At 44.6% G+C, this 13424-nt stretch overlaps 2 protein-coding genes across 4 annotated transcripts in view; both read left to right on the top strand.

Moving 5' to 3' along the window:
- Positions 1-432: 432 nt before the first annotated feature.
- LOC117445148 (cortexin-1-like) overlaps positions 433-13424 on the top strand; it is a 36378-nt gene continuing 23386 nt past the window's right edge. The window contains exons 1-2 of one of the 3 annotated variants that reach the window (XM_034080590.2): positions 491-519; positions 1590-1676. The gene's annotated coding sequence lies outside the window, so the exon portion shown is untranslated. Of the gene's footprint in view, positions 520-1589; positions 1677-13424 lie in introns of all 3 variants that reach the window. The other 2 variants (XM_034080589.2, XM_034080591.2) reach the window with 2 other exon arrangements.
- Positions 4918-11949, top strand: LOC139433731 (uncharacterized). The gene is made up of 5 exons (XM_071202969.1): positions 4918-4924; positions 6634-6688; positions 8166-8278; positions 8731-8863; positions 11076-11949. Exons 1-5 carry the CDS (start codon positions 4918-4920, stop codon positions 11947-11949), a joined length of 1182 nt encoding a protein of 393 aa, XP_071059070.1.

Raw genomic sequence — 13424 nt, 5'->3', positions numbered from 1 at the left:
AATATTTGTAAACCTGAAGAGTCAGTGCCAGAGCCTCACCAGCCATGAACCTCACTGCAGAAGCTTATACATCTAAGTTGTTTGTGCCCCGCCACTTTTGTACATATATAAAAACGCCACTGCTTATCTTATGTACATTTCATTGCAAAACATTATCAGTTTATGGTACCACAGGGAGCACTGACGCTGACATTCACAGGCATAAGGAAAGTGAATTGTGCAGTGTCAAATGTGTGTTAAACATCCTGCAAAATGGACCACAGATAGATGTTTCCTATCAGGACATGTATTCTATGTTTGACTAATTTACCATAGTTATTTACGCATGGTTGGGTTTCGAGAGCGCTCTGGAGGCCGGAGTGGGTGGAGCTTGCGTGCCTCGCGCCGGGTCCTCGCGCAGAGCCACGCTCAGCAGCAGCACTGGAGGAGGAGGAGAAAGAGAGGAGAGAGAGAGAGGAGAGAGAGGAGCACAAAGTTTCAGGCTGCAGCTGATCGGACACGGACGGAACCTCTGGTCAGGTTTGTGCAATATTATCACCACTTTTTGTAATCACGCTGCTAATAATACTTGCATATTTCGTTTTAATTAGTCAAATAATCGCTCGATCTGTATTGTGCATGGATTTATTACAGATTGCACTGCGTAATAGTGTGAAGATTGACGTGCATGTGTTTAATAGTAAGATTTTGCGGTGTATTATAAGTTTAAAGCTACGTTATCAATTCCGTTTTTTTTGTACAACTTTCCAAGTCATCCTTTCGCCACAAATGCTGTGTTGTAAACTAGTTTTCGGTGTCATTTTTATTTATTTATATACCTTTCAAATGACTTTAACTTGATAATAGGAGTCACCTTGGTCAAAGAGCAGCAGGAAATGCTTCTGTTGTTTTGTAAAAAGTCGAACCGAGAGAATTAACGGTCCAACAAAATTGACAGGAGACAAAAAAAGGCAATAAAACAGATGACTTATCTTATCTTTTGCAAATCTTATCATGAATATTATGGTGATTTTTTGGGTGATTTAAGGAGGTAAGAATATCTGCTGGGTCTCCTTTCACCAAACCGGCTGACTTTGATTTATTTGAGGGCACCATTTTTCCACATCATGGACCAATGTGCCATGAAATTACAATGACAAGTCCTGTGGCAAGACAGACTCCCTTCCCTCCCTTCAGCCCCGAGACAGGCTCCTTCAGCAGGAAAAGGGATGGATTGTCCTGCTGAGAGATGGGAGAATGAACTCCACGCAGGTCATTAGGATAGCACGGACGCACACATGTTTAATACATGTGAATTTAATTTTAAAATGTCACTCTGTAGCTGCTCTTTTAGAGTTGGAATTGATACTGATGGGGAAAAAGCACCATAGGCACTGCGTTGATCTGTTATCGATTATCTTTGGTTCTAATGTGTAATTTGATCCAGCTCTTGGCTACAGAGATGTATCCTTTGCTCTATCCACCTCATCATTTATCCACCAGGACTGAAATCTGTGTCAGGCATCACAGGCTTCCTGGCTTTATCCATCTATATTGTCTTATGTTACATGGACATGCTGAATAATTAACTAATTGCCTCTTGTCAACAGTAATGGGTCATCTGAGGTTTTGATATCTAACAATCTGGATTGAGGTCGTTGAGCAGAGGCAGAGGTCCGCTGCTGTTCTGAGGCCAGGTAAAGATTTCAGATTAAAGCGTAAGGGATACGAGAGATGGTCAACTCTCAGAATAAATGTATAGGAATAATACTTAGTTAAGATAAGATGGACTTTTATTAATCCCTCGTGGGGAAATTATTTCTCTGCATTTGACCCATCCTAGTGTTAGGAGCAGTGTGCTGCCATTTTGAACGGCGCCCGGGGAGCAGTGTGGGGAACGGTGCCTTGCTCAGGGACACCTCGGTAGCACTTGGTCTTGCCGGGACTTGAAGTGCGTGACCTTCCAGTTCCCAAGCCAAGTCCCTATCGACTTCACCACCACCGCCCCATACTCACCCAAGTACAGTATGGTTCAGAGGGCTACATTTCAATATGGTTGAATGACATCTCCGATAGGGCTAAAGCGTACTTTCTGTATGGATTGATCTGCAGATAATTGTTCTTTTCACCCAAAAAGTAAGACATGCTCAGATTTATAATTCCAAAACCCGAATATATTAACTTGACAATGAAATTAAAGGTGGGGTAGGTAAGTTTGAGAAACCGGCTCGAGATCGCTAGAATTTGAAAATACACAACCGGAGAAAATCTGCCACTTCCTTATAGAGCCCCTCCTCCAACACACACGAACGGGCACATGACCAATGAGGGCACGAGATAAGTTTGTGCCCCGATAGAAGGCTGACAGGCAGGTAGGCCATCCAATCCAAACCAATCGATTGGTTGTACTTTTTACAGTATTACGGCTTCTCCAGATGACATTTTTTTATGGATTTTTTGTCAAAGCACTTCAGATATTCATTGCTATCGGGATGTTAAGAGCATTCCATGGAATATGACAAAAAGTGTATCTCGAGCCGGTTTCTGAAACTTACCTAACCTACCTTTAAGCAAAGAAAGCATGACATCTTCATATTTCAGAGGCTGAAAACACAATTTTAGCAATTGTTTTTGCTAAAAAATAACTTTAACGATTAACCGGTTATCAAAAATAGTTGTCGATTATTTTTTGTTGATTTACTTATCTTTACTTTTACTGTCAGTATTTTTATTTTTTTTACCAGTTATAGGTTTTTGTGCATGTTAATGGTCTGCGACGGCTAAAATCCCTGGGTTCCAGTTTCATATATTTCCTGTTAAGCATAACACTTGACTGTTACCCAATGTAAACATGCAGCAGTCAACAAAAGGGCAATACTCTCATTAAAGGCTGATAAATTGTCACGGAAATGAGAGCATACTGTGGCAACGTTGCTTTATTGCATTCTCAGTATACCATTTATGATAAATAACCACAAAAGCTCATCTGCAGGAAGCTCAAGATCACGTCATGACGTCACGACCTGTAATGAAAGAAGAGATGGGGAAGAAATGGTTTCCCCGCAGAGAAACACAGTGTCGGGATGTACAGTATTACATGGAGCCCATTAGAGAATCAGGTTCTCCACACACTCTCACTCTCTTATATCGTGTACTCTCTATCGCTCACCAACCTCATTGTTTCATTAGGTGGTTCAGACCCTGTGTGAAAGCAGCAGAAGTGAAGTCACTAAAGTGTCTTTGCTGCACGAACGCTATCATTTAAACTGTTATACGGTTCAGTTCTGAAATTACTTTTTCGCAGAACGAGAAATCACCTGCGCGTCTTATGACAGTGTATCACTCCTGAAATAATATCAATGTCGCACCGAGCTTGATTCAATTTGGCCGTATATAACGTGGCAACATGGCACAGAGGCTCTATTTTCTGTCCCGTAAAGAGCCGCCTCCCGCTCGCATGAACACGAAAGCAGGTGGAAAATGACTTCAGCGTCAAGGGTCTTCAGGCTCGACAAGGAGGCGGTTCTTCGAGTGGTTTTGATTGCCTGGTGAAGATAGGGCATCACATATTCATCATAATCTATAGCCCCTTTGGAAACAGGCGCAGGGCCCAGGATTTCATTGTCTCCAAAAAGCCCCCCTGGACCCCCGAGCACAGTATATTAAATCGATTGGAAATACTAGAAGAGGGGCAATTCACTTATTGGAATGAAATCCGCTGATGGACCGTGAAGTGTGTGGATAAGCTCCCCTTTCTTCGGATGTGTTTGCTCTTTCCTTTTCTGGTCTGCAAGGCTTCTCTGTAATCTCTGTCATCAAATGAGCCGGACTGCCTGCCTTCCCTTCAGCAAGGTGATCTGTCCTCGCTCTCTGATGACTTTTCTCCTGTGTTAAATCCTTGCCTAGGAGTCCAATTGTCACCCTGATGAGCAAAAGTTATTTCAGCTTTGAATCAGCACTTTCCCATTGTTGAGAATTCAAAGCTTCTCTTTTTCTTGAAAGGTCGTACGGATTTACGGCCTGATACTGTATTTTTATCACGGAGTGTGGCGTAACAAGTGCTTTTTAAATTGCTGACTGAAAGCCATTGTATTCCACCCTGGCACGTGTTCGCGCTGACGTCTCAGGGAAGCGGCAACGTCCAGGTCTGAAAGTGAAATTTATGTTGAAGTGCCTCAAAAAATTTCCATCGTAAGTTGATCTTTAAATGTCTTGATTTGTCAGTTTCGAATCGCTTGTCGTTTTGTTGACATCGTTGTAGCTCTACTACTGCAAAAAGAAGTCTATGAAAAAATTACCCTTTACCTCACTTGATAAATCACCAATGAGCTCATGGCCTCAATTGTTAGTTTGAAGTCTTCTTTAGTACAGCATGAGGTTCATTTGATAAATGATCGAGATAAATTCATCGAGACTACCCAGTTTTTGACAGGTCTCTACCACGGCGTTGTCCAGTTTAGATGGTCTCCTTCTTAAAACTGAAAATGAAAGTTTATTGTAGCATTTTGTTTGCCTAAAAAAATATTTTTGCAGCATTTGGTTATACTAAGCTCTGCCTCTCACTTCTAGTCTAGCCGAAATGCCAAACTTGATTTTGCTGGACTACAGTTGAATGGGTGACATCAAGGTAACCATCTACAATTCAAAGTCTATGGATGGACCAACATGTGACTTTTTTACTTCTGGTTCCATAAAAACAAGATGGCGATGGCCAAAATGCCAAACTCAAGGCTTCAAAACAGTAGTCAATGAACCAATGAGTGACGTCTTGGTGACTTCATAGACACTTCTAATACACAGTTTATGGATATGTGCAGGGGCGCACCTTCCGAACAGGCAGTTTGGGGCCCCGGACCAGAAGGGGGCCCCCAAAGAAGGTAGATTAAGAAGGTCCACAGCAACGACAACATGAAACACCCTTTAATTTACTGCAACGACATGTCGGGTAACCCCCTCAAGGGGTCCCCATGCATAGCGCGCCATCAAAAGCTAATAATTTCAGTTGCGCTGCTCCGCTCCGGGGGGGGGGGGGGGCTGTCGGCTGTGCGCGGTGATGAAAAGCTGCTTCGAGAGGCCCCCAGTGAATGTTTGCCTAGGGCCCCCACAGCCTCTAGGATCGCCACTGGATATGTGGTGAACATGTGGTAAACCCATAGAGTTATCACCAAACTCTTTCTTATCTGTGGTTCCAGAAAAACTGAGAAAATTCTAAATGTAAGGTTTCCAAACATTCACCACAGAACCAAGGGGTGATTTCACGGTGGCTGACCCGTCTAGTTATTCAGTCTATGGGCTCAGGTTATTTATTTTTACCATTCTCAACAAACTTTCATACTTTCTTTAAATGCTAACTGTAGTGTAAGCGCTGCCAGTGTTGTGTGGGAAGGGCATGTGATATAAATACGGCCACTGGGGATCTGATAGAATGACTTTATGCTTGATGGAAGGAAAGTGCTGTTCTCTGACTTTAAGAGTGCTGACAATTTCATATTGCCCAACACACACACACACACACACACACACACACACACACACACACACACATGCGCACACACACATGCGCACACACACACACACACACACACACACACACACACACACACACACACACACACACACACACACACACACACACACACACACACACACACACACACACACACACACACACACCTCCTACTTCCACCCTCCCCAAATGTCCTCTCTCTCAGCACCTGTCCTTTTCCCTCGTCCTCCCACCTTCATCTGATTGATGCCCCGGGTAGCTGCAGACCTCTGGCTCTGTCTGAATGCAGACGTGAATCATAGGGATTACCGTTCTGTTCTCCACCTTTCCTTCCAAACTTTCTCTCGCTTAGTTTTCTTACCTCCTCCCTCATTTCACATCCTCTCACCTCACCACGGGGCCTCTTCTGGATGTGTGCTGTTGCGCTGTTATCCCTGGTGACAGCAGCAGGGGGTCTTTCAAGGTGAATTATAGGGTTGGATTGGCCATATCAGCTGCTCTCATGCTCACTTACACGCTATATAGTTTTTAGCATATTGTTTATTATATTATAACTTTTTAACGCATGTAAGATATGCAACACTAAGCTGTCTGTGGCTCTTTCCTGCTGTAACGCTGCACATCTCCCCTCTGTGGGACTAATAAAGGGATTCTGATTTATTTCCTGCGTTTTTCAGAATTGAACAGAAATACCCTTTACATAAAACTTTTCCAAACATTTTCTCACTCACTAACCCCTAGTTTCCACCGGGTCCGCCTGCGGCGTGTTACGGCTGCACCGCGTTACGGCTGCACCGCGGTTTTGGTCCGGCCTCCTCCGGCGTCATACCCTACCGGGCGCGTTTCACGAGTGTTTCAGAAGCATTACGGAAGCGGAGCGTCGTGCATGCCGGCTTGCAGTTCTTGTTGATTTGGCCATATTTCCTGGACATTTGTACTTCTACAAGAAAGTAAGTTTATTTTTGTGTCTGTTTAAATCGTGTTTATTGTTGTTATTTCCTATTTTGTTGTGTTGTAGACTACAGACATAATTAATAATAATTGTAATAGTCCAGTTAAAAACAACATGAATCAAAGATGGGTTGCTGTATTTTAGTGGTAAAAAAATGCATTCATCATCATAATTATTCTATATAATTTACACACAGTGCCTGTAAAGGTAAGGAGAACGCTGGCCTTTATTCTCCTACTGGAAAGACTACAGCTAAATCACAGCTAAAGAGGTTTATCGAGCAATTGCACAGCGAGCTGATAACAAAGCATGCGGCTCTGACCCAATCACTGCAGAGCACCTCAAACTGGCAAGCCCGAAGGTTGCAGTTCTTCTTGGCATTTGTTTTACCGGCCTCATGACTCATGGTATGTTGCCAGACTCCATGTTGACTGTTACCTTGGTGCCTGTCATTAAGGACAGAGCGGGCAAGGTAGGGAGCTTGGATAACTATAGACCAATTGCTCTAGCCAGTGTGTTATCCAAAGTCCTGGAAATAATTGTGTTAGATAGATTATGTTCTTATTTATGTACCTCAGATAACCAGTTTGGCTTCAAGGCTAAGCATGGTGCTGAGCTATGCATCTATGCTTTGAAGGAAATGGTAGAAACATATAGAAGACAGAATTCCACTGTTCTGATTGGTTCATTGATGCCTCGAAGGCTTTTGACCGAGTTAACCATCATAAACTGTTTTTAAAATTGAGACAAAGAGGTGTGCCTAACATTATAATTAGGATCCTGGCTTATTGCTATGCCAACCAGAGCATGCGGATCAAATGGGGGAATGCAGTCTCGGCGCCATGTGGTGTTGGTAATGGAGTCCGCCGGGGGGGGCTCCTCTCACCGCGCCTTTTAAATATCTATATGAATGATCTATCAGAGGATTGAGTGGCTGTAAAACAGGGTGTGTGATTGGTCATGTGATTGTAAACCATCTTATGTATGCCGATGATCTGGCAATTGTTTCTCCTAGCAGTGCGGGTTTTCAACAGTTGCTAAATGTTTGTTCTGATTACGGAGTCAAATTTGACGTTAAATACAATGCTAAGAAGAGCGCTGTAATGATCTGCAGAGCGACAGGGGATAAGAACCTTTGTTTTCCAACATTCTGCCTGTCAGGACAGGTGCTGTCTGTTTGCTGTAACACTACGTATCTGGGACTCATCCTCACAGATGAAATGGCTGATGATGATGACATGTATAGACAGCGGCGTGTCTTACAAGCTAGCATGTTGGCTAGAAAATTCTCTTGGTGTTCAGATGAGGTTAAGGTGAACCTCTTTAGAGCGTATTGCACTCCTCTCTATACTGCCCCCTTGTGGTCAAGTATAAGAAGGCGAGCCTCCGGAAGCTCCAGGTTGCATATAATGACTGTTTGCGTATACTGCTTAGAAAACCAAGGTGGTGCAGTGCAAGTGAAATGTTCTGTAATGCACGAGTCAACACGTTCCATGCTCTCTTGAGAAATCTGATGTACAAATTAATCTGTCGATTGAATGTTTCTCATAACTCTGTCATTATGCTGCTTTCAAATCCGTGTTTCAGTGCTGCTGTACGATACCAGGCACCTCTGTGGACACATTGGTATGGCTGCCTTTTTTTAATTTATATTTGAGTGTTGGATGTTTTGTAATAATGGACCAAGAGTCTCTTTAAATAAAGATGATGATGATGACTACAGAAGAGGGATGAGGGGAGGAGAAGGAACCGGTTTTGGGTGCACCCCCTCAACCAGCAAAGGAGACAACAAGGTGATTTCCATCACCTCGTGGCTGAGCTGAGGCTGGACAGCCAACGACATTGTGAAGCTGACAATTGAGCGGCCCAGACCAAGCAAGGAGGCAGAGGCAGCACGTCCCACATATAACCCGGTGTGGGCATTTATTGCAGCATGAACACAACACACACAGCCTCAATCCTGCTGCTGTTCACGTGGGCACAGCCTGCAGCCACCGGGATCTCACACACACGACCAGCCTCAAAACAGACGGGGCAACATACCCTCAATACACACACTAATCAGCAATTAGACACAGGTGGGGGGGGGGGGAGGCAACACAGGGCACCAGGTGCACACACTCAACAGCCACAGACAGGGGGGAAGGGGAACACTTTGAACATGAAACCAGGAAACAGAGACAGACAAACTAGTTACATAAATTACATATATTCCCATGCAATGTTTTTAGTGCTATATTACCCGTAACGGAGGCCGAGATCGATGGGCGCAGAGATCACCTCCGTTACAGACATCATCGATATTTTCGGATGAGTGCAGAGCAGATGGATGAACTGCTGTCCCTCCTCGGCCCTGAACTGACCAGACAATCGGCAAATTACAGAGCTGCCATCGAACCCAAGCAGAGACTGGCTGTTGCACTGAGGTAAGATGCACATTTCAGAGGCAATAAATCACTGACCACAAGTTTAATAAACGTTTTAATTATAACAATTTCACCCAAAAAACATTTGGAACTTAACTTAACTCAACAAACAAACTATTTACAACAATTTGAGTACTACAACTCTTCATAATATGAGCCACAGCATTTGTGTTAATGGCCCTATAGGTGCTGATGGGCCTTGTGGGGGTTGTGGTACACTTGGCCGAAAGGCTACTGGCCTGGAGGTGTGAATTGAATGCTGTGCCATGGGGGGATGATCAATAGGCTGCCAATGTTGGTGCTGGGTGTTTTCCAGGTTATGGAGGGTGTTTAAAATACTATAGTCTTTGTCCAGTCTTTGTAAAATGGGCACAAGACTCAGAGCGAAGTGGTAGGACTCCTCCAGTTCTGACTCTGGCATGTGTGCTTTGGCTGGAGGTTCCTGTAATAGAGACAACCGTTGCTCTCCCAGGTCTGTGCTCTGTGGCCTCCTCCTTTGGTCCCGTGTGGAACGTGGACCGCTGCTGCGGAAATGGGATCCCTGGGGCTACGGGACCTAGAGGGCCTTTGCCTCTTTGTGGGTACCAGAGGTGGTGGGGTTGGAGGTAGTGGGGCTCTAGGTGGTGGGGTTGGAGGTAGTGGGGCTCTAGGTGATGGGGTTGGAGGTAGTGGGGCTCTAGGTGGTGGGGTTGGAGGTAGTGGGGCTCTAGGTGGTGGGGTTGGCTGTAGTGGGGCTCTAGGTGGTGGGGTTGGAGGTAGTGGGGCTCTAGGTGGTGGGGTTGGAGGTAGTGGGGCTCTAGGTGGTGGGGTTGGAGGTAGTGGGGCTCTAGGTGGTGGGGTTGGAGGTAGTGGGGCTCTAGGTGGTGGGGTTGGAGGTAGTGGGGCTCTAGGTGGTGGGGTTGGAGGTAGTGGGGCTCTAGGTGATGGGGTTGGAGGTAGTTGGGCTCTAGGTGATGGGGTTGGAGGTAGTGGGGCTCTAGGTGGTGGGGTTGGAGGTAGTGGGGCTCTAGGTGGTGGGGTTGGAGGTAGTGGGGCTCTAGGTGGTGGGGTTGGCTGTAGTGGGGCTCTAGGTAGTGGGGTTGGAGGTAGTGGGGCTCTAGGTGGTGGGGTTGGAGGTAGTGGGGCTCTAGGTGGTGGGGTTGGAGATAGTGGGGCTCTAGGTGGTGGGGTTGGAGGTAGTGGGGCTCTAGGTGGTGGGGTTGGAGGTAGTGGGGCTCTAGGTGGTGGGGTTGGAGGTAGTGGGGCTCTAGGTGGTGGGGTTGGAGGTAGTGGGGCTCTAGGTGGTTGGGTTGGAGGTAGTGGGGCTCTAGGTGGTGGGGTTGGAGGTAGTGGGGCTCTAGGTGGTGGGGTTGGAGGTAGTGGGGCTCTAGGTGGTGGGGTTGGAGGTAGTGGGGCTCTAGGTGGTGGGGTTGGAGGTAGTGGGGCTCTAGGTGATGGGGTTGGAGGTAGTGGGGCTCTAGGTGGTGGGGTTGGAGGTAGTGGGGCTCTAGGTGATGGGGTTGGAGGTAGTGGGGCTCTAGGTGGTGGGGTTGGAGGTAGTGGGGCTCTAGGTGGTGGGGTTGGAGGTAGTGGGGCTCTAGGTGGTGGGGTTGGAGGTAGTGGGGCTCTAGGTGGTGGGGTTGGAGGTAGTGGGGCTCTAGGTGGTGGGGTTGGAGGTAGTGGGGCTCTAGGTGGTGGGGTTGGAGGTAGTGGGGCTCTAGGTGGTGGGGTTGGAGGTAGTGGGGCTCTAGGTGGTGGGGTTGGAGGTAGTGGGGCTCTAGGTGGTGGGGTTGGAGGTAGTGGGGCTCTAGGTGGTGGGGTTGGATGTATTGGGGCTGGAGATGCAGATGTAATTCTCGAATCTGGTGTAAATGATATCTCCATGTCAACTGGAGAAGGATTCCCCAAGCTGCTTTTTGAACTATATGAAAAGAAACAACAGCATGGAAAACATTTTAAGCTTTTTTCTTGGGATTAATTTATGCAATAGGAACATATTTATGTAATTTAATATACACTCTTCCATACCCTTTGCAATACATCATGACAAATTACAAAGTTGTTATTGTGAAAGACTTCATTAATTTCATGCAAAATTATATAAATTGTTTTTGACAAAGGCATCCCTCAGTGACTTCCACCTCGCCTTGCAGACGTCAACTGAAATAAAGAATAGATTCAGATTAATAAAATGATTTCACACATTTTTCTTTGCTTGTTTTTCCCTTCACAGATACTTGGCTTCCGGGGACTCACTGGTCAGCCTAGCATTCAGCTATCGCCTGGGATGCTCTACTGTGACAAACTCTGTCCATATAGTGTATGCAGCCATTGAGAAGATAAGGATGGAGAGGTTCCTACCCAGGCCAACAGAAGACACATGGAAGGAGGTCACACAATGTTTCTGGGAAAAATGGAATTTCCCAAATTGCCTGGGAGCAATAGACGGAAAGCATATCGTCATCCAAGCACCACCACTGTCTGGAAGTCAATACTTTAACTACAAGAAGACATTTTCCATAGTGCTTATGGCACTTGTTGATGCTGACTACAGGTTCCGAGTCATTCAAGTGGGGGACTTCGGAAGAACAAGTGATGGTGGGACGTATGCCGGATCTGATTTGGGGAAAGGAATGGAGACCAAAACTCTTCATGTTCCAACCAGCACCTCTCTACCTGATGCCGCTCACCTGGGTGAGATGCCATTCGTCATGGTGGGTGACGCAGCTTTCCCACTCAAGCCATACCTCATGAGACCATACCCCAGAAAGAACCTCACTCATCAAAAGAGCATTTTCAACTACAGACTGTCAAGAGCAAGGATGGTGGTGGAAAATGCTTTCGGCATTCTGGCCTCCAGGTGGAGAATCTTCCCTCGCCGTATCAACCTGCTACCGAAAAACGTAGACACGCTAGTGGTGGCAGGATGCATCCTTCACGACTTCCTGCTTGCCCCTAGTGAAAACCAGAGGTTGCTGGATGAGGCAGAGCAGCAGGGTAGACACATGGCACCAGTGAGAAGAGATGCCTGTAATGTGAGGGAGGCTTTCTGCACTTTCTTCAACTCTCCCGAGGGCAGTGTGACTTGGCAGGACAGGATGGTGTGATTACTGGAACACAATAGTTATTACATCGCCAAATCGATTGAAAAATGTGTTATTTTTTCATTCCAGAAAATTATAAAAAGCAAAAAAGTTATTGTACTACCATTTGCATTTGTAAAAAAGTGTTCTTTATTTTTAATATGCTATGTTATTTCTTTTCAAATAAATTGTTTTGTCTGATAAATGATTCTTGTCTGTCCTCGCAATGTATCTTCAGACTAGAAATGAAAGGACCACCACAGCATACTGTATTTAAACATTATTGACAGTACTTTGTGTAGTTGTTATAACACTATACTCACATAGCTAAGTGAACTTCTTTCAATGATGTAAAGAAAATCTCAATTAAAGTGTAGTAGCCCTAGATTTGATTAATTACTGTACTATTGTACAATGGCACTTGTGCATACTTGAGAAATACCATTTCCTGTTTTATTTCTACTAGAATACACCTCCAGAGGGAAATATTATTTTCTTAATTAGAAATTTTTCGGACAGCTATACTTTGCAGATTAAGATGAATAAAAAACAATTATAATAACAATTTTTATTATCATTATAATAGGTTAACACAAAACTGTATTGATACCTGGGTGAAATTAACAAGCTAAAGTATAGTTAAAAAAACAATATATATCAAAAAATAAATAAAAAATAATATAACATATATGTGTACATATAAGTGTATAGTATACATATGTATATATACATACATATATGTATACAGTTCATAGATATATAATATATATTTATATTTATATATATAAACATAGGCATATGTTGATATAGGAAATAAGATCTTACTTTCTTGTGAAATGCAAGTTTACTGAAAAGCTATTAAATGACTTTCACAAGATTTTAAACTACTGAATGGCTCCGTACTGTACCTACAAGTATTCATTAACATTAATGTGTTGGCTAATTAGTAGTTTTCACCTTCCACTCCACAAATTCCAGCGATTAAAAACCAGGACTTGTCCTTTCTGGTGTTGTCCTTGATGCGTTGTGTCATATAAAATCAAGTGTTGTTCCACTTCCAATATAAAGACTTCATCGTCCATTGTGCGTGTCGTTGTGGAGACGATGTAGTAATGTGAAGGGGGGTCTGCAAATTAGTTTATTTGGGGGGTGGGCCGGATGCTGTCACCGTTCCACTTCCTGCCCGACATTACCTTACGGCTGCGTCGCGAAAAATAGACTTCAATCCTATTTCGAGCGGAGCCCAGCGGCGAGACGCTTCTGGGACGCTTCTGAGCCGTAACGCGGCGCGTCTGGTGGAATAGCACCCATTGACTAGAGTGGCCGCGGAAACTACTCCTAGCCTGCAACCAATTTATCGTCATTTTGTGATATTTTTTATTGCCTGTGATTCGTAAGTTAGATGAAGATACATTTGTATGGGCTAGTATTTGTATTTATTCATGTATTGAACAGGGACCGAGCATTTTAATAGAGATTTCTATAAATGCGCCAGAATT

The sequence above is a fragment of the Pseudochaenichthys georgianus genome, chromosome 4 (genome assembly GCF_902827115.2).
Source record: "Pseudochaenichthys georgianus chromosome 4, fPseGeo1.2, whole genome shotgun sequence".
In the NCBI taxonomy this organism is placed as follows: domain Eukaryota; kingdom Metazoa; phylum Chordata; class Actinopteri; order Perciformes; family Channichthyidae; genus Pseudochaenichthys; species Pseudochaenichthys georgianus.
This window is presented reverse-complemented; position numbering and strand designations above follow the sequence as displayed.

What these genes read in the sequence shown, in the direction of transcription:
- LOC139433731 (XM_071202969.1), top strand. An exon ending in GAGGCTGGACAGCCAACGAC is followed by an intron (nt 8,279 to 8,730) that starts ATTGTGAAGCTG and finishes TCCGTTACAGAC; the next exon opens with ATCATCGATATTTTCGGATG. An exon ending in AGACTGGCTGTTGCACTGAG is followed by an intron (nt 8,864 to 11,075) that starts GTAAGATGCACA and finishes TTCCCTTCACAG; the next exon opens with ATACTTGGCTTCCGGGGACT.